The 25,128-nt window shown below is 45.7% G+C and overlaps 1 protein-coding gene across 2 annotated transcripts in view; it reads right to left on the bottom strand.

The window, feature by feature from the left end:
- pard3ba (par-3 family cell polarity regulator beta a) overlaps positions 1-25,128 on the bottom strand; it is a 207,590-nt gene that overhangs the window by 8,633 nt on the left and 173,829 nt on the right. For both annotated transcript variants that reach the window (XM_085347625.1, XM_085347626.1), the window contains exon 23: positions 9,650-9,726. In XM_085347625.1, the coding sequence (XP_085203751.1) occupies positions 9,650-9,726 (77 nt within the window). The remainder of the gene's footprint in view (positions 1-9,649; positions 9,727-25,128) is intronic.

Here is a 25,128-nt window from a genome sequence, read left to right as displayed (position 1 = left end):
CAAATTCATGCAATACAAAGTGAAAAAAAAAGCAAGAGCAATGAATTGTTTCCCCCTTCCTGTATGGACAGGACTGTTGTCTCTATTTGAACAAGAGTGGAAACCATTTAGAAATCCAGCAAAACACTGTATCTAATTTTAATGTTACTTTCTTCAAATGTGATACATTCACAATTTGAGAAAATGGAGACAGCGTAAAGTGAGGTGGAAAAAGGCTGTCTGCGTTGAAAGAAAAAAAAAAGACAGGCTATGTTTAGCAGGAGACAGGCAGAGAGACAGATGAGACACCCGTCTGTCCCTCTGAGGTCTATATAGAGCAACAGTGCAAGGTGTGATGTGAACCACGGGGACCACGGGAGTGGAAAGCTGTAATGACACGCCATCTAATACATCTGACTCACACTTTGAGAACATCATCACCATATACCACACTCTCAACCACCCTCTGAGAGCCTGAGAGTGTGCGTGAGTGTGTGTGTGAGATAGACAGAGAAAATGATAGAGTGGATATTACATCCATAGCTATGCATGTGAATTTGTGCTGGGAGTGCATATGATTACATATTCTGCAGTGAAAGAAAAACAGGAGTATCCATGAGGGACTGTGAGAGAGTGTGGCCATTTAGACATCGCTTCTGCCGTAAGATGGCGAAGAATGTGTGTATGGGGGTAGGCGCGTGAGGGGGTTATCCTACACCTGCCCCTAGGAAGCGGAAGGAGGAAATTATTAACACCCCCAACTGCCAGTGCCTTATTAGACCCCCCATACTTTCACCATCCTGCTCTCCCTCATTTGTCATAAGTGCTGTACACTAAACAGCTGGAAAACAGCCATGTGTGTATATCAGACACGCGCGCACTCCGACTCCAAAAGGCAAAAAGTATGATTAAAGTTGGAGAAACAGCACTCTTGTGTACAATAACATTTGCATTAATCACAAATAACCTTTAAAACATGTAGATAATAAAGGTAAATTTAAGGACTCAATGTAAATTTGTATTATGTAAAGGACAAAAAGGGTGTGAACTCCAAGGACAGTAGTTAGAAATACAAGTTTTGCATAATTTACGCTAATGCGTACTTTTCTCAGAAATCATAAAATACCATAAAAGGAGGCCTCTGTTATTTAAAGCTGTAAACTATTATGGAACAGCCCACAATTTTACACCCCCCACCCCAGATATGGTCTCTGATTTAACCACAAATCTATGAGTAATAAAAAAGAAGGAAAAGGAACTGCACCTCTTCTGTTTCAGGGTTACGTGGTAAGGTATTCACAGAATCTCAGAAACTCCTATTCTCAACACGAGAATGCCAAGGACGCCGCTCTCAACTCACAATAAGCCACAAGCCAGTTTTCATCAATACAAGCTGGACAAATAACTGCGTGCAGCTGGCTGGTTTTTTTTTCTTAACAATTGAAATTTTTACCAAATCACCCCAAGTGCACAGTCCTTTATAGAACTGTACAGGTGACTTGCCTGAGGAACTATTCATCATAGACTACAAGTGATTATTTTGCACTGACCCTTCTCACTGAGGGGACGTGAACCAAAAAGACGGCAGTGAAAGCCAAAGTAACGCCTCAGTCTCCTGAAAACACGGCTGTTAGTGTCTGCAAACTCTCAGACACAATCTCACAAAAAAGTCAGCTGACTGACATTTGCACATTGAATCTATTAATGTTCGGATAGCGAAGATGAGGGGAGCATGCAGATACATATGCTCGCACATCTGCCGGTTTTTGCGCTCACCTGTTAGTCAAATGATGACAAACAGGCATGAGTTGCATGCAAAATACATTAATTGCTCTGTTAAAAAAAAAGAAAGAACAAAAAAAACCCAGCTGCTGCATCTCACTGCCAAACACACCCACGCACACAGTCATTCGTATGAATGTCTGCGCATACTTTTTCTGGGTAAAAATGTTTATTGTGTCATAATTTGCAGAGGTAGCAGCAGAATTAGAAGAAATAAGACCCCAAACAGACCGAAATGGCTTTAAATCAGGCAGTGACATCTGTGCCTGCGTTCTCAGGTTTCTTTATGATAAGTTGAGACCTTAGCCAAACTATTTCCTCTGGTCCGAACAGACCGGTCATCAGTTATTGTAAAGATTGTTTATTTAAAGGATGTAATACAGTATATTTAGCAGATTGACATATTCATTAGTGTATGATGCATTTGCCAGAGTCTCCAAATTCATCCTCGTCCACATGCACGTGCGCAGAGTGGGAGCGCTAATGGCACTGTGCTGAGCTGAGTGTTCGACACAGAGCAGGCCCGCAGCACAGGAAACCATTAGCCACTCTGGTCCTGGCTGCTGAGGCAGCTCTGCTAATCAAACCAGCCTATGTCAACAACAGCGGTCGAAATTGCCTCTCACCTGCACGCACGTGCTTTATTTAAATGGACCCATGTTTACACTCGCTGCTGCTATATAGTGAGGATGGGTGGCCGGGGGGAGTAGGAGTGTGTACAGTATCGGTGACAGGTAACGGTGGGTCCAGGTGCAGAACGGGACCTTGGGGTTAGCAATGAGAAGGTGAGGAGAGACAAGATGCAGCAGGCACAACAGGCTGTATGTAAACTAAGAACAGGCGCTTTGGTAAAAGTCGCAGCAACATTCGGTGCCCCTGTTCATCGTGACGGTGATGTCATGTTTCTGGGCTCTATCATTTATTCGTCTGAAATCCAAAGCATTTAGCTGCTGCTGCTCCAGAGAAAAACCCCCCAAAACAGTCAATTTCCCATGGCAGCAAAAGTAGAAGCTATTACTGAGGCAGTCAAAGGTTGGATTTAGTTCTTGGACAGTACTGCAGGGTAACAGAGACGTGCAGGGGGAAAGCAGTAAAGCAACACTTGATGGCAGAAGCAGGTGGGATTTCTTTTTAACTAAACACAGAAACTTTTAGGCCCTCTGCAGCACATTTCTCTATTAGCCCTATCAGTGCGTCCACTGGATTGCATTCCCTTTTATTCTGAGTAAAGAGGAGAGCATTTGAATTCACGGTGACTCCCGCCTGTCCGTCTGCATTTGCGGACTAAATGTCACACAGACTCGTACATGACAGACTTTGTATTTCTCACCGAGCTTACAGGCACCGCTGTGGCATCAAAGTGTATATATCTTTTGTTTTATTTATAATGCCATGATTTCATTTCCCCCCTTCGTGCGCAGGGCCTGAGAGAGGGATGGGAAAAACAGAAGAGAAACAAAGAGAAGTGAGAGACGTATAAACAGAAGTGACGGAAGAATGCAGACAAAAGGATTGATGGAATCAGGGGGGAAAAGCTGAAAAAGTGGAGTTATTGTAAACAGGTAGAGCCGCCGGTGCCTCGGCTGAGCGTGCGACAGAGCTGGTTAAAGCCCCTTCATTTCCTGCTGCTGATTCCATTACAGCTTTCTGTGTCTGAGCGCAAACGCTGTTAGCGGGACAAACATTTCTGCCTCTGCACACCAATGGGCCCACTCCGTCTTAAAGGCCCCCTAAAAAAGGTGCTTCTCACACACACACACACACACACACACACTCACACACACACACACACACACACACACACAGCTTTCCATACTCTTGGGCTGCTTATTTATTGGTATTATTTAACAATAAAGCGAGGGAGGGGTGGGCCGCACAAACTTCTAAACCAATCGTCTCGGTTACTGAGGCATTACCAGCTGTTATGGGGCAAATGCAGGAAAAAAAGCACAGCGGAAATAAGAACTCTCTAGAACCCGAGGAATGAAATGACCTGTGGAGACAATATACTTTAAATGAGTTAGAGAAGTTTAAAGTGAGTCATTCGACAGCTGGACGGCAGCGGGTGGGACACAGGTGATCGCTCCTGAAGCTGGCAGATGCTGAATTGAGGTTTAATAAAGAAGGGACAGCAACAAATATCATTTCTCCACTGACCTTGAAAAGGCCGTATAAATTCATCAGGAGCTCAAAAACTTCAGGCGCTAACAATATTACTGCAGTAAAATGATAATACACTTGCAGAGCGACTGTGTGAGACGCGGGACTCGAAGGTTTTATATCCAGCTGGAGAAATAACAGTGCGGCAGAAATAAGTGATTAAATGTGACAATTGTTTAATACAGTACTTTTAGCTCAGCACTTGAGCCAGCCCTCATTTGTTTATAGCTTGCAGGGGAAATGGGAAATAAATGCAGCAATTTATTGAAATGAGTGCAAAGATACTCATTATCTATCATTGGCCTTTTTTAGAGACTGGACAAAAAAACAAACAAACATGTTTTGTGACACGCTGCTAGTAACAATTGCCCTCCTTCTTAAATGATGAATTAGCTGTGATTATCCATTTTTTTGAAAAGCTGAGCTCAAATCTACCAGTCACATCCAGGCCTGAATACTGTTAAATCATGAAATCACTTAAATAGAGCCTGTCTGACAAAGTAAAGTAGAGCAAAAAGATCTCAAAAAGCAACATATCGTGCCACAGATACTGTTGAGAAACAAAGTCACTGAAATTCATCAGTCTGTCCTGCAGTTCATGGGTTATGAAGCAGGACAATGATCCAAAACACACCAGCAAGTCCACCTCGGAATAACTCAAAAAATAAAAAGATACTGTTTTTTGGAGTTATAGTCTAGACTTAAATCTGATTAAGCTGCTGTGGCATGACCTTCAACAGGCTGTTAATGCTGAAAACCCTCCAGTGGGTGAATTACAACACTTCTGTAAAGATGAATGGGCCAGCATTTCTCTACAGTGATGTGAAAGACTCATTGCCAGCTATCACAATCGCTTGAATACAGTTGTCGCTACCAAGGGTGGCCCAACAAGTCATTAGTTCTAGGGGGAAATTACTTTTTCACACAAGGCCACCTGTAGGTTTGAATTACTTATTTTCCCTTAATAAATTTAATCATAATAATAAAAACAGCATTTTGTAGTAACTTGGGTTATTTTTGTCTAATATAAAAACATTTTTTGATGACCTGAAGCATGCAAGTGAGAAAAACTTGCAAAAATCAGACAACAGGAAGGAGGAACATAATTTTTACAGGACTTGCGTTTCAACAAACAATTAAAAAAAAAACTAAAGTTTTGCACAAGACATTTGTGCAGTACTTTGTTAAAAAAAACAACAATAACCGGACATAACCGGAGTGAAAAGTGCTGAAACGTGGTGGAGAAAGCCAAGAGGCTGTAAAGCCAGGAACAGAGCATGTGCACTTTTCATGAGGGTCAGTTGAGAGTCCTTAAGGGACACTTTCCCACATAGCAGCGGATACTCAGCATGCTAAGGACAATCAAGAAGTTGGCCCCTGGTTTTTAAGGAGGAGCAGAGAGTGCTTGTTAAGAGCATACAGGATTCAGTCACTTGTCAAGTATTCAAGCATGAGGACCTCCTTAGAACGGCTAAGTGCAAACACAGGTGCAGAGAGATGAACTTGCTCGAGGTCTTCATGAGTCCAACATGTCTCACACCGGTGAATGTTGTTTGAATTTGGTCGTTTAATTTCGTCTTCCTCCTACACTTACTAAGAAGTGTAGAACAAATGTCTACATTCTTATGTCCAACTGTTGCTAGTTTCTGCTCAGCTCTACCACATGTTACAGGTTGTTCCCTGACCATTTTGCAGCATATGTTACCCTCACCTGTTTGATCATTTAAGAGACAACGAGGTGCCCTTTATTGGTTTTCCTTTGGTGAGGGAAGGGAGGCACACACACCTCCACAAATACACTGTTGGGGTTATTGTGGCCAGATGGACAGTTTTTAACATACTGCCCAACCTCTGTGTCCTTCTCAGTGGATAATTTCCATTGTTCACATGTGAGAGAAGCTTCACTGTGGTTCCTGACTGAAGCCCTGTGCTCTCTTGACTCTCTGGCCATCGGCTGCACATTAATCAGCCAATTATCAGCCCTGGAGATAAACGTTGCTACGCCAACCTGGCAACCTAATCCAATCACCTTGGGGAAACGGGTCACGAAGGCACTCTGATTGGATAACCCGGGGCTGGGTCGTCGCGCCTGTGACCCGCTGCTTTGAATTGGTAATGATGTTAATATTCTCCATATGGTCGCATGTGTGTTGGGCATTCGTGTGTGTGTGCCTCCCAAAGCACGGGGGGCAATCTGGAGGTCGAGCTGCACCCCAGCGTTAATGGCCGGTGGAGAGGGCGGTAAGAGCCAAAAGCAGCACTATCCTCCCCCTGGGGCAAACCTCTCGATGCTGCCATTTCTAGCCCTCTTTCCAAATCCTCTTTGCCAGACTTCAGCTTGTCTTCTTGGCTGCCATGCAGTAGCCCTTAGCATTAAGCCCCATATTTTCCCAACACAATAACCACAAAGTGCCAACAAACATTCAAGAGTTGGAAAAAACATTAATAAACATCTTCTAAACTTAAGTGCTTTCATTTGGAAAACTGTAATCTGTTACCGACGACTGAAAGCGAAATATTTGAATTTCTACCTGAAGCCCTTAATGCCTCCACATCACCGATCCTAACTCCTACCTCTCCTTTCCATATCCACCCATCTGTGAGATGCTTTTATACATCTCCTGGAATATCTGTGCACACACACCCACACACTTACCTCTTTCCCTCCCACCCCTCCAGCTGCAGCCCCAGCCGGCTCCACACAAAGGCAGGCCAAATGTATGCTAATGAGAGCCAGGCCAATGGTGGAGCCGCACTCATTTTGAGAGGAAATGGCTTTCAATAATGGCGGCCCCCGGGGGGATTTTGCACAAAGTTCAGCTCCACTTTGAAAAATGCATTCAATTCACTGCTGTGTCTGCTCTCCCTTTTTCTCCTGTTTTTCCCCCTCACGATGAAAAGAAAGAAGAAGAAGAAGAAGAGGGAGGAGGAGGAGGAGGAGGAAAGAAAAAATAAAGCACATTCCGGAACATATTTGTGCCCCCCTCCTCCTCTCGCCTTGGTATTTATGCTAGAGAGAGTCAGAGGATTCTTGGGGACCGAGGAGCCGCGATTTATCTTTACAGAAACATCAGAAACAAAAACACAAACATGTGAGTCTGAATAGTGTTCAAACTCTATCTGGCACTTCTCCTCTGCCTTTTGTTGCTCTGGCTTTTTTTTTCTTTTGCTCTGTTGCTGATTCAAATGTCCCCAGAAGCGTGTTAACTGTAGCATATGCATTTCAAGTGGATCACATCCTATGGGTCTTGGGCCCAAAAATACTTCAAAGAGGAGATGAAGAAAGTTAAATAAGAGTGAGGGAAATTTCTCGAGGTAATGAACATTATTTGAACCTCACTTGTTGTGTTTGTGTCTAATTACGAAAGCCAGAGAATCTGATGGAGGCCACTTTAATATAAAGCATCTGTTATTATCATTTATATGCTCTAAAAACATTTTAGAGCAAGAGACCACTAAGGCGGTACAAATGATTATTTTCATCATCGGTTAATTAAGTTTTCCTTAATAAAAATGTCAGAAAATAGAGAATAATTACATAGTAAGATTTCCCAGACTTCATAAGATCTTTAAATTGCTTGATTTGCCTGACCAACATCTAAACCCACATACTCAATTTATAATGACTCAGCCCATCTGTGTAATTAAAATATGGCCAGTTTCCCTCTGTAGGTTCATCCCTTTGCGCAGTGCTGCAGCTATTTTCAGATCACTCCTCGGACAACTCATTCTGATCCAGGGACTTGTCAAAACAATGGCCATTTATCTCGAATTTCACTGTAGGACAGGGGCAACGTCAAAGTCAGGTCAGGTTGATCAAAGTCAGGTCAGGTTGATGCAGAAATGGATGTTTGGGCTCGGAGAAAGTTTGAGGTTCATGATGAAATTGCACAAAAAGCAATCTAAAAACAGCAGCTGTGCTGGAAGGAGTCCAGATGTGCACAAGGGGGCGGTCTTGAGTGGGAGATTGGTCAAACTAAAATCAAATGTGGTTGCTGATTTGTTAAGGTCAGTGTTGGCATTTCACTCAAAAAAAAAAAAAAAAAAAAGTGTAAGGTATGACACATTTCTCCAGTATGTTCACTAATTACTCGCCAGAAAACGTAATGTGTTACAGTACTTGTTACTTTATTTTCGTGTTACTCTGTGAAAACAACCTGAAACCCATTGTCTCATAATTACCAGTTGACAATATAAACCTGAGGCCATATTACATCATCACAGCGACTCTACTGTAGAGCAGACAGAGATGGAGGCTATAAAGCTACAAGCGAGACTGCTCATCACTGCTTCTGTTACCTTGTGAAGTTCAGGCTCTGGCTGCTGGGCTGGGGTCAGCATGCACTCAGCTTTATCATCACTCTGGGTTCTGAGCTAGCTTAGCGTTAGCATGCTGTCTCTGCTTGCGAACAGCTGAAGTTGTGCTAGCAATATTGCTGGAAGCAATTCACTATTGCATCTCCACTTCTCTGGTGCCGGAGATCATTCCACCATTTTCCACATCCCGGCATATAAACTGATGCTTTCCCTGCCCGAGTATTATTTTGAACTTCTGAGTGACTCAGGAATGACTCAAGATTTCCCAGAATAGTTTTAGTCTATGATATCTATCCATCTATTTATCCACCTATGAGCTGAGAGTTAGACTTTTAACACTATCATGTGCTGCGAAACAGTAATTGTTGGAATATTTCATCCTTGGCTGGGACAGCGTTCACGCTTTCCCGATAAACTCACGTTCCCAATAAAGCATCTTCAAATTTCTAGTGTTGCCAAACAAGAAACTCCAAATCCAAGGAGATTCAAATCTACACATCCAAGATGCTGAAATGACTTAAAGTTGTTTTACTTTTACTTGCTAACCTGACTGATGGATTATCACAGTGCAATAAAAGGGAAGCTTTGGTCTATCAAAGGTCATTCAAATCTCCTTCAACCTGCCTCCATTTGGGTTTGTCCCCCTAGTTACAGCTGGATTATCTCTCTATCCCTGTGCAGCTTGGTTATGTCCTTCTTTCTCCTTTGCTTTCTCTCTCTCAGATTCTCAGTGCGCCTCGTACCCCCAGAGCTGGTGCTGATGTCTGCGCTCCCTGGTGCCTGTCATATCAGGAGGGGCAATAACCCGTGAAATGACTGTTCTCTTTTTCTCACTCTCCTGTTCTCCATCCCGGTGTCCCCTCTTTTCCTCATTCTCCTCCTCTCGCTTTCCATGCGCAGTGCCACTCCACGCTCCACTTAGCTGCCGGGCCGCGAACATCACGAAAATGGCGTTTGCTCAGCATGAGCATACACACGCTTACACGCATAAGACAGTGAATATTCTGGCGTGGTTGGGCAAATGTATATGTGCTATATAGCTTGACAAGAGCACGGTTAAGCAAACAGGAGGAATGTGCAATTCCATTAAACCCACACTAGAGGTTATACATCCTGCATGGGAGCAAACCATCCTCCACGATTGTGTGTGTCTGTGGGAGAGACATCCTTCTGCCTGTGCCCTGCTCTCTGGAGAGCTGATCAGTCCTATTCCTGGGATGAGTAGACACTCCCAAGGCAAACACTCCAGATTTAATTATAAGCTCCAAAGAGGATTAGTCTGTGCTGCGCTCTGTGTGAGTGTGCGCTTGTGAGAGTGGGGGAGACACAAAGGGAGGGAGTGGCAAAAAGTTAGCCCTTCATTTCCTGCTCTGAAGAATAAAACAGGCGCACACACACACAGCTGTCTCACCTGGGCTGTGTGAGGTACTGTCGGTCTATTTCTTCATACTGGTGGTCAGGGCGAGAGTCGGCTCCTCTGGGTGCCATCTGTGAGGAAACACAGGACGAGCAATGTAAGTAAACAAATCAAAATGGCCCAAACACCGAACGACGAACCCACAACGCCCTCGATGGAAGTCACCTGAAAGAATAAATAAAGTTTTAGGCCTATTTAAGGAGCTAAACCCTGCAGTGCAGACCACACATGTCCTTAGGCTACATGTTTAACCTCAGTAATATTTCAGTAGTCCGGTGGTAATTTAACTCTGTTGATGTACATTAAGCATTCAAAGCACACATGCTTTCGTGTGCAGCCTTAAGGTTTCAGGATAAACAAAAATTAGAGAGCGAGGAGTCGTGGAATGCCCCACATGTGGTAACATAAACACTCGCCTCCAAGTGGATGCTGTACCCCTTTGATAAATGTGCGTGTGCGTGTGTGTGTACAGTTCTTTCAAACATGCCAGCCACGTGTAAAGAAAAAAAGAAGAAGAAATTCAAAGTATGATTTGAAAAGACGGTTGATGTGTTTCTCATCAGAGAGGCCATCACCAGGAAGTGACCGAATGATTAAAGCCGTCCACATGCTTAGGCGGATAAATTGGCAAAGACAGTTTCCACATGGATTGGTACACAGCCCTGCATTTTCAGGTCAACTTTTCATCCTCACTGAAACACCGCAGCAGAAAAACAATCGGCTAAATTTCTCCCCCCCTTTCTTTCTCCAAGTCTCTCCGTTGTTTTCCTGGATAACAGGTTATCGCCTGCTCTTTGTAATTACTTACAGAGGAAGGGAAATGTGAATAAATGTAGAAAACCCATGATGAATACAGATATTTCCATACAGGGCATGAGAGCCAATTAAAAAAAATAAACATGCTATGTTCATTTTCTTATGTTCCTGACCACAATACAGACTTGCAGGTCACTGCACGGTGCACTCTGCTCCCAATATTAGATTTTTGTCCATCTGCAACGACTCTCGTAGATTTCTTTCTGAATGTGTGATCATGTAAAATGTGGCCTTTTATTATGTAGCTGTTTCAGTCCTTGCATGTTTCTTTGGTTGAGGTCTCTCTGGAAAGAAAGACCTTGATCTCAATGAGGCTACATGTTTAACTAAAGGATATATTAATAATAATAATAATAATAATAATAATAATAATAAGGAGGTGTGCTAAGAAGCTCTTATTTTTTAATCATATTCACCATTTCATCCTTTGTACTGGAAGCTGGAAATTGACTCGTGCTGGACAAAAGCATTTAAAAATGTAGCAGTGTCAGTTTTTGTACATGATATTGAAACACTGCTGGAGTACATGGAAGAAATCTGTTAGCGTGACATGTTGGGACTAAAAAGTAAGTAACAGGTTTGTAAAATTACAGAAAATGGCTCAGACTGTCCTGTAATAATTAAAATTTATGCTTTGGACCCACCATAAAAACATATATCTCAAGTATATCTGTATTTCTGTCATCTCATTGTTTATCTATTATTTATTTACTTTGGTATACTATTAATGAGGTGGTCTTTAATGGCAGGAAAAGGTCTAAAACTCATGAATATACAAGTTAAAAGTCTAAAATCTATGCCCCTCTGCCTAAGACATCAAGTGGGACAGATTGGAGTCTTTGGCGGGCTGATTCTAGCCCCCAGACCTTATGTTTGACACCCCTGATCCAAGACATTTTTGGATTTTATTAAGGATTTGTACAAATGAGGGGAATTTGAGATGCATCGGTGTTTTAGCACAGTGTTTGCACCATAAACACCATCATCCAACTTAATTGGAGCTTAAGTCTAACGTTTACCATCAAATTTAGCTGCATACAAGTGCACGCGCTCCAAGATCGCGACAATACAAATGGTTTTAAACAAGCCGCCCCTGAGGGCACGAGAGGAGGAAGGAGTGTGGAGGCAGAGACATGGGGAGAGCACACAATTTCAATTATCTGCATTCTGGACTCTCAGTTTTCACATACAAACACAGGCTGTTTACTCAATCGACATTTCAATGGTCAAACGTTCCATCCACCACTGCAGCACAACACGCACGCGCTAGAAAGCTGGTCAAACACACAAAAACAACCATATGTACAATAACTGACATAGACAAGCTAATCGTGAATTTGACAGATGCTCACCCGGAAATCTGAAAAAGGCAAACAGCCGTACGTTTGATCCAGGCTATCAAAACGATGCAAGCCAGCAAACGTACACAGCATTTAAAACCACAGACACACTAAGAAAAGAGTCAGCATGACTTCATGCAAGACCAGTCTATCGCTCTGTTTTGCATGCATGTATGAGTTCAAACTCATTCTGCATGTCAATGCTGCAGTGGCGCATTACCAGATATCATTAGCATGTCTCTGTAATGTAGAGAGCTCTAATGCCTCTGAATGGGAGCCAGGAAGTGAAGCACATCAGAGCTATGGCTAGGGCAAGGCTGCTACTTGACTCGTTGAAGTGGCTTTGTGCCTGTGTGTGTATATAGTATGCTAATATTGTGCTAGTCATGAGGGCTGTGTGCGCATGTGTGTCTGTGTGCAGTTTTAATATAATGTCAGAAAGTGAATTCTCCATCTTTGGATGGCAGCGTGTGCGCGAGAGAAGGGGCCATTATGCAAAGAGATGCATAATAATGTGAGGTAAAGGGGGCATTAGCAGCAGCAAGAATCTGGGACTCAGGTGGAAGACCTTCTGTGTGTGTCTGTGTGTTGGACAAGCTGTAATACATCTTCTGACTGTGAACAGACAAAAAAAAAGGGGAAGAGGAGGAGGAGAAGCAAGAGAATGATGAGGAGAGGAGGAAATGTGTGTTTAGATAAAATGAGTGAAATTCTTTGTCCATTGATTGTATTAACATAATAGCCTGCAGCCAAAGGTCTGGATGATCCCTTTATTAACTCACAAACACACACACACACACACACACGCACGCACACACACACACACACACACGCGCACACACACACACACACACACACGCGCAAACACACATTATGAATGCCTGTCATATGGATGCTTTTCAGACGGAAGCCCATTTCCCCCTAAATTAGACAGCCGGCTTTAGTGCCAGATGATGTGCCTTGAAATACTGCTGCGGTGTACACAGACACATACATGCAAGTAAACAAACACACGAAACAAGTCTCGGTCTCACCATGGCAACTGGTAAAACAGCAATATGAAATTCATCTCGGTTAAGAGGGGAAATGCAGCAGTCAGACTTCTGAGGAGGTGGTCAGTGAGCAAAAGAACTTCAGAAAGGTGGAGAGGGATCAAATGCACTTTTCCTCAAGCATCATGGTGATGAACCTGACGTCTTCATATAAAACACTGTGTATGTACAGCATGGCTGCTGCTGTGCCTGTGCAGCTATCACTGCCAAAGTTAATGTCATGTGCAGGCGGTAGCTGAAAGAAAGCCAGATTCTGCACATGCACACCAATGACAGGGAGTAGTGCCATATGGTGAAACTAAAGGGGGACCTAATAACGCTTTACCTTATTTTCTGTCATATTTACACTGTTAGTGCAATAGAGGGTGCTCAGATTAAAAATCAGAAGTAACTGCCCACACAGAAGCTCCACCCACCTGCAGTTTAAACCTTCTGAGGGGCAGCCAATCAGAGGAAAGCTGTTATAACCCAGGTGATGAAGTATGAGGGAGAAGGGAGATTAGTTTTAACCATGAATCATGCAAAGCTACTGTAATGAAGACCATGGAAAAAAACATGAAGGTAGTAAATGAGCATAATCTGCCCCCCTTTTAATCTTGCTTGCACTTCCTCTGTGTTCATTTGCATTTATTTGTGTGTAGTTTGCACTAAAACCTTACAATAAGAATATCCAGAGACTGCTTTTTATACTCTCTCATCGTGGGAAAGCAAACGAGCTTAAAAATAACAGAGGATATAAAGTCTATAATTGTGTCGAGTCATCGCACGTGCCGCAGTTCGCCAGTTGACAAACGCTCGCAATGACAGAATGGTTGGCACGTGCGCGAGTGTGAATGAGCAGAATGCCACTTTTCCATTTTTCCAAATTAGAAAGCTTTGCCTTGACAGTGCCAGATGATACGCATTGAAAAACACACACCACTCAGCTCTAGCAGCGCAGCTGTCGCATTCATCAGAAAGCATTGCCAGAGCTCAGGAAATGAATTTCTTGAAGCACTTTTGGCTGTGCTGGAAATTTGTGATGTTCATATATACAATAAGCCTCAAATGAGAGTCCAAGTGCTTTGACACAATGCCTGAGCAGCGCTTTCATTCTCTGACTGAGATGCTAAGATTCGCCTTTTCCAAGACGCTTTACTCCGCCGTCTCTTTTCAAACTGCATAATTAGCCTCCTGTATTGCCATCCATCCATGCTTTTCTTCCTCCCTCCATCCATCTCAGATGCTAATTAAGCATGTGTCTCAGTAGGAGCCTGTGCCTGGCACCCCATGCCCACCTCCTGTTGGCAACATCACCCCGCGAGCCCCGCATCCGACTGGCACGATGAGGCGGAACCCACCCGATATCCATCCTCTCTCTCCCCCCACCCTCCCTAAAAATCACTGTGATGAGATTTTGCTGACTCCCCCATGGGAGGAGATAGAATAGATAAGAGGGAGAAAAAAACAGAACAGGGGAAAGAAGCTGTAAATATGAGGCACATGTAGAAGAGAACAAACAAAGCAGGAACCTGTGAGCCAAAGAGTATCTAACTACTGCTGCCACTAGTTGCTGACAGCTAGAGTTTTAAACATATAGATAGAGATATATCTATATATATATCTATATATATATATATATATCTATATATATATATCTATATATATCTATCTATATATATATATATATATCTATATATATATATATATATATATATATATATATATATATATATATATATATATATATATATATATATATATATATATTCATTCAAAAACACACCTGCAAAAACAAGTTTCATCCAAACATGGCTTTAAAATGTTAATGACTACAGAGCTAAATCTGACACTGTATGTTCTCTTTGAGTGGGTGCTTTCTCACCTGAAAGCTTTGAAAAGCACTTCTTGAGGTGAACAAATCTTTAAATTTCAACCACGCTTTTTAAATGTAGACAAGCACAACAGCTGTGCGCTTTTTTAAAGCTCTAATCCTATTTAGGGTTGAGTGACGGTAAAGTTAAGACGACTTCTTTGCCGTTGGCTTTAACGTTCTTAGGGATAAGTTGTTTCTAACGTCGGCATTAGTGGATTGCTTGATATACTCTAGGTATCATCGTTAATCTGCGAGAGCATCCTCCTCTTATTTTGCAGTTTTTTTTAAAGATAGAGCAACATTTTACCGCTTCTTTATTTAGCTGCGATGTGCATCCACATCGAGGGTCCTCAAATTTGGCTGTGGAAGTCTTTGCATAATCATATAGCTTGACTAAGGCAAGATAACAGGAACAATAGTAGTAGTTTGAGTATTAACACTCATGTTAACCACTGATAACCATGTCAGGTCCAAAGCAGTGATTTTTCTATTTCTCATTCTCGTGTGTTTTTTTCCTTTATTTTGCAAAGCCACTGGGCTGAGCATCTTCTTCCAAAAGAAAGTTTTTTTTTCCGGGCAAAATTCTTGGATTTGCAGTGTTCTTGTGAGGCAGTTTGTTGGCATAGTTACCAGCTAATAACCAGCTCATGCTCGAAAAGGTCGAAGCACCTCTTTCATGCTAAGCCGAATCGAGCCCGTCGGCACACAAGATTATGTCGAATTAGGAGGGCTCTGTGTGTGCGGATCACAAACAGGAGGCTCACTTGCCCCCCAGTGTACACTAAACACTCCCACACCTGGACCCTGCTCACACAGAGCTCGTTAGCAGCAGATGGTACACACACACATACACACACACGGGGACCAAAGGTTACACACATTCAGACTGGAATGCAGTCTAGTTTGGTAATAGGCCAATCTGCTGGTAATTGTCATCATTGTTAGTGTTTGTGCAGGCCTCAGCTTCTGACCTTGCAATGGCTCTTTACATTTCCTTACAGTTGAGTTCAGGCTCTGACTAGACGAGTGTGCTAGAGGTCCATGTAAGGATGAAACAAACCGGGCCAACAGATATTTTGTCTCATTAGCTACAGAGTGTTCAGAGCGGTGCTGGTGACTCGTATGTTTTGCCGCAGCCGCACGCAAAGCTAATTTATCTGTCCAAACTGTTTACATGAACTCCAAATAGACTCAATGTTTTACATGCATCAGAGAAGCGAGAGAGGAAGCATACTCAACACAACATTGTGCACATCGCTGTGAAAACCAGTGACGCTACTGGCTAAAAGTGGACAAACACACAGAGAGAGTGAGAGAGGATTTGATTTGTTTAAGCTGCCATCAGCCAAGAATGATGACACAGCATTCAAAGTAGGCTTGTCTTTTAAAGTTAAAGCATCTGTGCAAAGCAGCTGGATTTTTTGATGAATTATTGGTTCCAAATATGCGATTTTAAACACGGCCGGGCGATGGTGTTCACAGATGCGGCTGTTTCCATGTTTTGCTAGTCAGTTTGACCGCACATACACATTGGTGCTTGCATCTTTCTCTTTAACACTGTTGAGCCTTTCTGTGGGTAATAAAGAGACTGAGGCTGGGATTTTACCCTCCCGCTGACGCACATATAGACAGCTGCAGACATCAGAGGTGAGTAGCTGTTCTTATTATACTTTTTTTTTTTCTTCCCCTCCAAGTCCACCTGGATGACTAATGCATAGTTGGTGCATTGTAATGTAGTGTCTGCATGGACCTCGGAGGGCAATGAGGATGTCTGCAGAGGGCCTCGTGTTCATCCCCTGATAATGATATTTCTATCATAGTGTACTCACAGAGATTTAAAACAAAGAGAAAGAGAGATGGCACAGTAGAGACTGCAGAGTTCAGCAGGTACTCCTCAAACTAAAAGAACTGAAAATATACCTAAGTGCTGCTTTATTTATGCCCCATAATGTATGTACACTTTTATGTCAGCTCGGTGTCAGAGTACCTGCTGCTTGCTGCTCTCAGGCACACAGCACAGCAGCAAAACAGCAGTGGAGACCTGTCATGAAGGTGGGCTAATGGTTGTTGCTGTATTATTCATTTATATATTTTTAGTCCTCATGTATAAAATCTTTCTGGTTGCAACTGGTCTCCAAACAATCACTATGAAACTACCAAAAGTTAGCAAATACTTGCTAGTCTAATTTAAAAATGCAGAGTTTGCCAACACGCTGAGTCAGCCTCCCCAGATCAATGCAACTCATCTATGACACGTCTGTTTGCAACACAGGTTCAACTTCTTTGGTGGTGTATTGGGGTTACAGTCCTATACGGTGTCACTCTACAGGTGAACTGCTGTCCTGTAGCGAGTACAGCACTATCCCTAAATTTCTGTTTCAAATCTAAGAAGTCCTTATTGGACTCTGAATGCGAGTAGTTAATGCGAATTTCTGCATATGCAGACAGGAACAGCTTTCTGATTTTTGAAGATTCATAACAATTCATCATTAACGTAGCCCCAGTCAATTTAAAACTGATAGCAGACTAACTTATTGATGTTTTAATGCTGTCTTGATGCAAAAACGTCACTCTGAAGAAGACCTAGTCTGTCTTTGAAGCTCAAAGGCAATGAGATTACAACAAATTTGGCTGTGCAACAGCCTTCAACCACTGCTTTCCCCTTGTGTGACTGTAGCATTAACAATATATTAAGATGTTTTGCTAAACCAAATCAGTAAGTTCCAGTTCCAGTAACCTCTGGAAAGGAGCCTTTGACTTTAGAATGGGAACTTACATGTTGGTGTGCTTTGCTGTCACACCTATCTTCATTCAACATGGATCCTAAACCTGTTCCATGTGTGTTAGTGTGTGTGGCCATGGCAGTGGCCATGGGGCGTTGTTTATTTACTGGGGCCGTGTCCCTGCTCCTGTCTTCCTCTGCGGTTCTGCTAGCCTCCCACTGTTCACTGAAATAACATCCAAATACCCCTGCAAGTGTGTATGTGTATGTGTGTGTGCAGATGGTTTGTGTCCCCTCTTTCCAGGCTATGACGCCTCCAAAAGGCATGTCTTCATGTGTGTAAGAAACAGATTTTTCCCCCTGTGATGTAACCAGAGAGTGCGCACAAGTCTAGAAACAGCCTTAAAGTTCAAACCAGGTTTTTAAAAAAAACCAAAAACAGCAGCATCACTCTGCCAGTTCCCCGTCCAGCTGTGCTGAGTCATGCGTTTGTGCTCTGAGAAGGCATCATCTCCACAGCATGCGTTAAACAGTCCTCTGTTGTTTTCTCCTTCCGGTCACAGATTTTTAGATGTGGGGGTTGACGCCACCGCCGGCGACGGAGTCTTTGATGATTGCATCCAGCTACTCATGCTCTCCAATGGCCTGCTGAAAATGTCGTGAGGTTGATCTGTTTGACCTTCAGATGCTTTGATGCAAGCCCTGCCAACTTCAGGACCTTTAAAGAAGAGGATTACTGCAGTGGTTTGAAGGGGTCAGTTTAGAAAAAACAAAACCCAAAAACTCGTTTATCCTGATGTATCTCTACGTGCATTTTTCTTTCTTATATTTTGTCCAGGCTTTTCCAGATTTTTTTTAGTTCCAAAAACAATTAATGGGATTGGAAAAATCCACAGAAGAGTGTTTTTCCCCCCCAAAAAAAACATTGCTCCTTGTATGATGGAGCTTTAGCAGAAGCTACCTAGAAGCCAACTCCCTCTAACTCTCTCTGGAAATTTAGCAAAGAAGCAATTTCCTCTGCAGAGTGCAGTACTTGCAGATGTTTGCCAGCACTGCATCCTCTTGGCCCATGATGTCCCTTTCGCCTCCCAGCTCACTGCTGGCAGCAATTTTCTTTGTGAAGTACAGACAATGCACAAAACCCCAGATTTTTGGGTGGAAGGGGAGTGATGAAGTGGCCTGTTTAGTGTTCCAGCCACTTGATTTAAAAGTCAATTAGGAAGACGCTCAGAGCCTTAAGTGATGAAATAAATCACGCTTATCCTTTTAGATTCCTCTATAGAAATATGACTTTATGAACAACAAGTGCCTGCATCTAATGCCTCCTTTTTTAGAGGTAAAAGCTTGAAATATAAAAAGAAAAAAAACTGTAAGAACTTGACATTACCTTGAAAATGCAGGTACTACAACAAAAATGCCCATTGTGCACATTGGCACCTTTGAGAGGAATGGTGTCATGATTTAAAACGACGGCGGAAATGTGACCTCAGCGGAGACAACACAAACACGTAGCTGACCCTGTCGAAACTCCATCTTCTTAAATCTAAATGTGAGGGCACATATTTACAACCCTTAGAAAACGGTCACGGGGTTGTTTACAGCCTGAAGCAGCCAAGAGGGAGTGACGTAGCGTGAAGAAGACGGACATGCGCAGTGGGAGAGAAGACGAGCGGAACAAAAAAGAAAGCACACGTGTCCGGATGAGAAGAGACGCTAGGAAAGGGCCGCGGTCAGGAAGAGACCCGAACAAAGTATAAACGGGAGGTTAGCGAGACAGTATACGGTACCGCAGCGAGTCTAGGCTGGGTTTCCGTCCGTGTATGCACTCTGACTCCGGCTACAGCGGCCTTACGGGTGTAACGTCGGGGCGAAGTGTCGGCGGAGATAGCGCTAGCAGAGGGGCTAATCGAGAGCTAAGGCTAGCGGCCGCTCCCCTCCAATCGGCCTCAGTTTTCCCGGCGTTGCCAGTAGAGTTTGGCGACAAGAACGTTTTAGAAAGCGAGACAGCACGGCTGGCTGTCTGGCGAAGGACCAGCGAGTTTCCGGGAGAGGAATTGGGCGGCCTCACTTCACACGGCCTGGGGACTGCCGTAGCTCCGTTAGCCCGCGGGACCGCCATCTTGGGCCCCGATGTCGGCGGTGTTTGGAGTACCCTGCCACCCAGACGACGCTCCGGTTGTTCACCCTGCTTCAGCTGGCTGTGTGTAAAAGTTTCACCTACCTGTGGGTTCATTACGCTCCATTTCAGGAGGGGCAAAGGTACAGTTCCTGTGTTTTATTTCCTTGCTTTGATGTGGACCAGAGAATGAACATTCTATTCCGGCTGTGGAAGTTCTGGACAGCCTAACAGACTGCAACTCCGGTTAATGACACATACCCCTAGAACTATCTGTCCGTCCCACCCCAGAGACAATTTACTGGAGTGAACTGTAAAGACTGAAAATGTTCCTTTGGTGTGTCGGACATTGTAAATGATGTGATGAGACTGTGTCGACCATTTTAGACAGAATATTTGCTGTGTTAACTTTTACTGTTCTGCTGTGTTGTGAGTGTTTTTTCCTGTGACTAGGGTGGGTTGTGTGGAGTCGAGGACTCCCAACTCTGGGTCTCACCAGTCTGTTTTGATTTATTTTACCTCATTTTATTTCTTTCATTTCTTTGGTCCTGGGGAGGCTCCTTGCTGTATTCCCTTTGCTCTCCAGGGCCCTGTGGACATTGTTAACCAAGTTTGGTTTTTTTGAGGGCTCTCCAGATAAATAAAAAGAGCCACGTGGTTTAAAAAGTCGTTGTCGAATGCTTTTGTCCGACCCAGGTTGCCTTGGAGTAGGGGCGCCCGAGTTATTTGGTTAGGCACAGGACGACGGAGTTAAGTGGGACCGTGCTAGTATTCCGTGTGCAGGCGCTGCTATCATTGCAGGTCCGGGCCTGGAGTCCTCCTTTTGTGCCTACTGTTGCCAGGTAACTAACCCCATTCTTACTGAAGTAAGTGTCCGGGTCAATCGCGCTAGAGGGGGGTACGGACTTAGATCCCACCACCCGCTAGTCGTTCAAGGCAGCCTGTGCGCCCTTCTACCCCTACATAGCAGGGCTAGTAGCCCCTCACAATTGGCGTCACGAACAGGATTCACCCATTGGCTCGGGGTCGTTATAGAGGAGGAATAGAGTTAAGGCAAACATGTCTGAACTAGAAGATTTGAAAAGGAGCTTTGATGAACTACAAGGGAGGCTTGCGGAGCAGGCGGGTGCCTTACAGCAGGCACGAGAAGAACAGAGAGAAGCTCTTTCTCTCGCAAGGGCAGTGATTGATCAACAGGCCCAAGCTTTAAAAGCCCCGGCGGCAATCTATGTCCACCGAGACCGCAAACTGGCAGATTTTAGTGGTTGCCCTGGAAAGAGTGGAGATGATTGTGTGGAAGAGTGGATCGCGGCAATGCGGTCTGCGTTCCAAGTCATGAAGGTGCCAGAGGCGGACCGTGTAGAGCTGGTCAAGCAACACATAAAAGATGAAGCCAGGGCAACTGTTAAGTTCATGTTGGATGGGGCAGTAGAGTCTGTCGAGGGCATATTTGAGGTTCTCCTTCAAACCTATGGAGACAAGGTCCCCATAGGTACTAGGTTGAAGGAGTTCTATGAGAGAAGGCAGATGTCCAGCGAGACGGTCAGAACTTATGCCTATGACCTACAGGAGAAGCTGGCTTTGATTAAGAGGCGAGAACCCAACCGCGTTCCCGACTCAGAGACGGTGTTGAAAGAACAGCTAGTGCTGGGTTTGCGAGATGACCTTTTGAGGCGAGAGATGAAAAGGAGGGTCAAAGAGGAGAAAGGCCTAACCTTCATCGGGCTGCTGCAAGCCGCAGTTGACTGGTCCGAGGAAGAAGAAGCCCAGTCCTCTCTCGCCTCCCAAAGTAGGCTCAGAACTAGAGGTGCGGTGAACGCTGCAGTACCGGCCGAAGATAAACCATCCCCCCTCACCCTGGAGATGCTCCACGAGGAGGTTAGGAAACTAGCTGCTCGTCAAGAAGAGCTGTACTTAGCACTACAGAGCAGGAAAAGAGGGAGCAGCCAGCAGAGTGCACAGCGCAGGCGAACACCCCTGAGGGACAGCGAAGGGCGATATATTTGCTACAGCTGTGGAGAGCCTGGCCACACTAGCCGGCATTGTACCAAAAAGCTAGACGCAGGGGCTCTGGCCCCTATCCCCATAGACCTGGCGCAGGTGGCATTTTCTGGCAATCCAAACGCCAAGGGTGGGGCCAAGAAACACCCCACCACACCGGCCATAGGCCGCCAAGCAGCCGAGTGTCTTCTGACAGAGGTGGAGGAGAGCCTCCAAAGGAGTGCTCTTGGGAGGTGTCGCACCGTCCACCTTAAGATAGGGGGGGTAGACACCACCTGCCTCTGGGACACGGGGTCAAATGTGACAGCTATTACGGAGTCCCATTTCCGTAGGTGTTTTGGGCCACAGGAGTTGAAGTCAGCAGACTGGATTGAGCTCACAGCCGCAAATGGGCTCGATATTCCTGTCTTGGGCTGCTTGGAGGCCGAGGTTGAATGCGCCGGGAGAGTGGTTGGTAAGAAGTGCATTTTTGTACTCACCGATACTCACCCCCAGGTAGACAAAGCTAATGGGCTCCCAGGGATTGTGGGGATGAATGTTATAGAAGACCTCGAAGCGCTCTTTATCGCAGATGGGGGTCGCGTCCACATGGACCCCCACGCTCCAGACGAGACAGAGGCCACCATCCGTCGGTTGATAGCCCGAGCGAGGGAGGAGTTCCCGCGCACGGGTCCGGGTGGCAAAATCGGGTTCGTCAAGGTGGCTGGCAGGGAACCCGTCATCATCCCCCCGAGGAGCGAGAAAGTGGTGGAGGGTCGTTGCGGGGTCTCACCTAGGGTTGAGTGCCAAGTGCTGGCAGAGGCGGCAAAAGAGATAGAGCTGCCGCGGGGACTGTTAGTTGCCAACACTATTGCGACAACCAGTGGTGGAAGAATCCCTCTCAGAGTGATGAACACAAGCGAGAGGGCTGTCAAGCTGATGCCAAGAGCCAGGCTTGCCGTTGTAAGCAAACCACGAGCTGTGCTCCCCAAAGAGGTTGTATGGGTAGAGGAGAGAGAGGGGGCACTCGTGGTGAAGCCGCTGGGTCAGGGTGAGAGTATAGCGACAGGGGGCGAGGTTGGGCAGTTGCCGGTCCCTGTACAGGCTAACACCCGGGACCTCACTGAGCTACAGCGTCAAAAGCTTTGTCGGCTGTTAGCCCAACACCAAGACGTATTCTCGGCAAGCGAAGTTGATTACGGCTACACCACCACGGTGACACACAGTATCCCCACCGAGGCACCCCCAATCAAACAGAGGCACCGAAGGGTCCCACCCCATGTCTTTCAAGAGTTTAAGAGGCACGTTCAGGAGCTCGTTAGCCAGGGGATCCTTAAAGAGAGCTCCAGTCCTTGGGCCTCACCTGCGGTGGTGGTTATTAAGAAAGATGGAAGTGTTCGATTCTGCTGCGATTACAGGCGGCTGAACGAAGTGACGTGCAAAGATGCCTACCCACTTCCCCGCATCGAAGAGTCGTTGGATGCGCTCGGCAATGCGCTGTTATTCTCGACCCTGGACCTGACCGCAGGCTACTTCCAAGTGGCCATGAGCGAAACGGACAGGGGAAAAACGGCGGTTACAACACCATTTGGCCTGTTTGAATGGACTCGGATGCCATTTGGCTTGTGCAACGCCCCAGCCACTTTTCAGCGGCTGATGGGTATGGTACTGGGGGACCTCAGTTTTGATATACTCCTTGTCTACCTGGATGACATTATAGTCTTCTCCCGGGACTTTGATAGTCACTGCGAGAGGCTTGAGACGGTGTTCGAACGTTTGAAGCAGCACGGGTTGAAGTTGAAGCCGACCAAATGCTTCCTTCTGCGGCCGGAGGTTAAATTCCTTGGCCACGTGATTTCTGCTAAAGGCGTCCAGGTAGATCTAGAAAAGGTCAAGGCCCTGGAGGCATGGCCGGCTCCAAGGAGCGTGCGAGAGGTGAGGCAGGTGCTTGGATTCATGAGCTACTACAGGCGGTTTGTGCCAAGGTTTGCACAGTTGGCCAAGCCTCTGCATGCCCTGGTTGGGAAAGGGTTGAAAAACACGTCGAGGGGCACCCAGGCGTTTGTTTGGACCGGCGAGTGCCAGGAGGCCCTGGACGAGCTGAAGCGATGCCTGGTGTCCCCTCCAATCCTGGCATATCCCAACTTTGGCCTACCCTTTATATTGACCACAGATGGGAGTCTGCACGGACTCGGGGCTGTGCTCAGTCAAAAACAGGAGGGCGTAGAGCGTGTGGTAGCCTACGCGAGTCGGGGGCTGAGAGGCTCCGAGAAGAATGACAAGAATTACAGCGCATTTAAACTGGAACTTCTGGCGCTTAAATGGGCTGTCACAGAGAAATTCAGGGACTACCTGATGTACGCCAGATTCACAGTGGTCACGGACCATAACCCGCTGCGCTACCTGGCAACGGCTAACCTGGGGGCTGTCGAACAGCGGTGGGTAGCACAACTCGCTGAGTATGACTTTGAGGTGTGTTACAAGCCTGGGCGACAAAACACGAATGCAGACGTCCTCTCCAGAATCCCCGACCAAGAGGAACCCGAGCAGGAGGACACAGGCAAGGACTTTATCAAAGTGGGCCCGGAAGAAGTGCGTGCGTGTCTGTGGCCCGCTAGGTTGGAGAAGGATGGTAGGGCTGATCTGAAAGCCAGAGTACAAGCGACTGCTGGGAAAGCTCTCGGTGGGCACAGCTGGGAGGAGGTCGAAGGGGCTCAGAAAAGCGACCCGGTCGTCGGGCCCGTGTATCGGGTGGTTGAGAGGGGCACGGAGATGAGCCATGCCGAGCTCCACGCGTTAACACCGGACGCGAGGCGGCTTCACCAACAGCTCGACCGCCTTAGGCTTTATAAGGGTGTGCTGTATAGGCATGTCAGTGACCCTCGTGATGGGGAGGAGATCAGGCAGCTCATTGTCCCAGAGACCTTACAACGTAAGGTATACGAGAACCAGCATGAGCATGGGGGGCATTTCAGTGCAAAGAGCACCCTCGCGGTGATGAGAAGGAGCTATTACTGGCCTACCATGAGTAGAGATGTTCAAGATTGGGTTCAGCAATGCAGGAGGTGCGCATTGGCAAAGGATGTCTTCCCCAACCACAGGGCCCCCATGACCTGCAGCAATGTCACCGCACCCCTGGAGGTCCTCGCTATGGACTATACGGTGCTAGAAAAGTCTTGTGGGGGTTACGAAAATGTCCTTGTCCTTACAGACATGTTCACCAGGTTCACCGTTGCCGTCCCCACCAGAAACCAAACTGCTGAGACGACAGCAAATGCTTTGCTGAAACATTGGTTTACCTATTACGGGTGCCCGGCCCGGTTGCACTCCGATCAGGGGAGGAGCTTCGAGGCTAGTGTGATAAAAGAGCTGTGCAGGGCCTACGGGATTGCCAAGAGTCGCACCAGCCCTTACCATCCGCAGGGGAACGCGCAGTGTGAGAGGTTTAATAGGACCATGCACGACATGCTCAGGACACTGCCACCAGAGAAGAAACGGGATTGGAAAACATACTTGCCAGAGTTGGTTATGGCTTATAACTCTCGTGAGCACTCCTCCACGGGTTATGCGCCCTTCTACCTCCTGTTCGGGA

The sequence above is a fragment of the Diplotaxodon limnothrissa genome, linkage group LG23, assembly GCF_057381915.1.
Source record: "Diplotaxodon limnothrissa isolate DT_005_m linkage group LG23, D_limnothrissa_male_GT1.1, whole genome shotgun sequence".
Taxonomy (NCBI): domain Eukaryota; kingdom Metazoa; phylum Chordata; class Actinopteri; order Cichliformes; family Cichlidae; genus Diplotaxodon; species Diplotaxodon limnothrissa.
The sequence above is the reverse complement of the archived record's forward strand: the minus strand, read 5'-3'. Positions and strand labels throughout refer to the sequence as shown.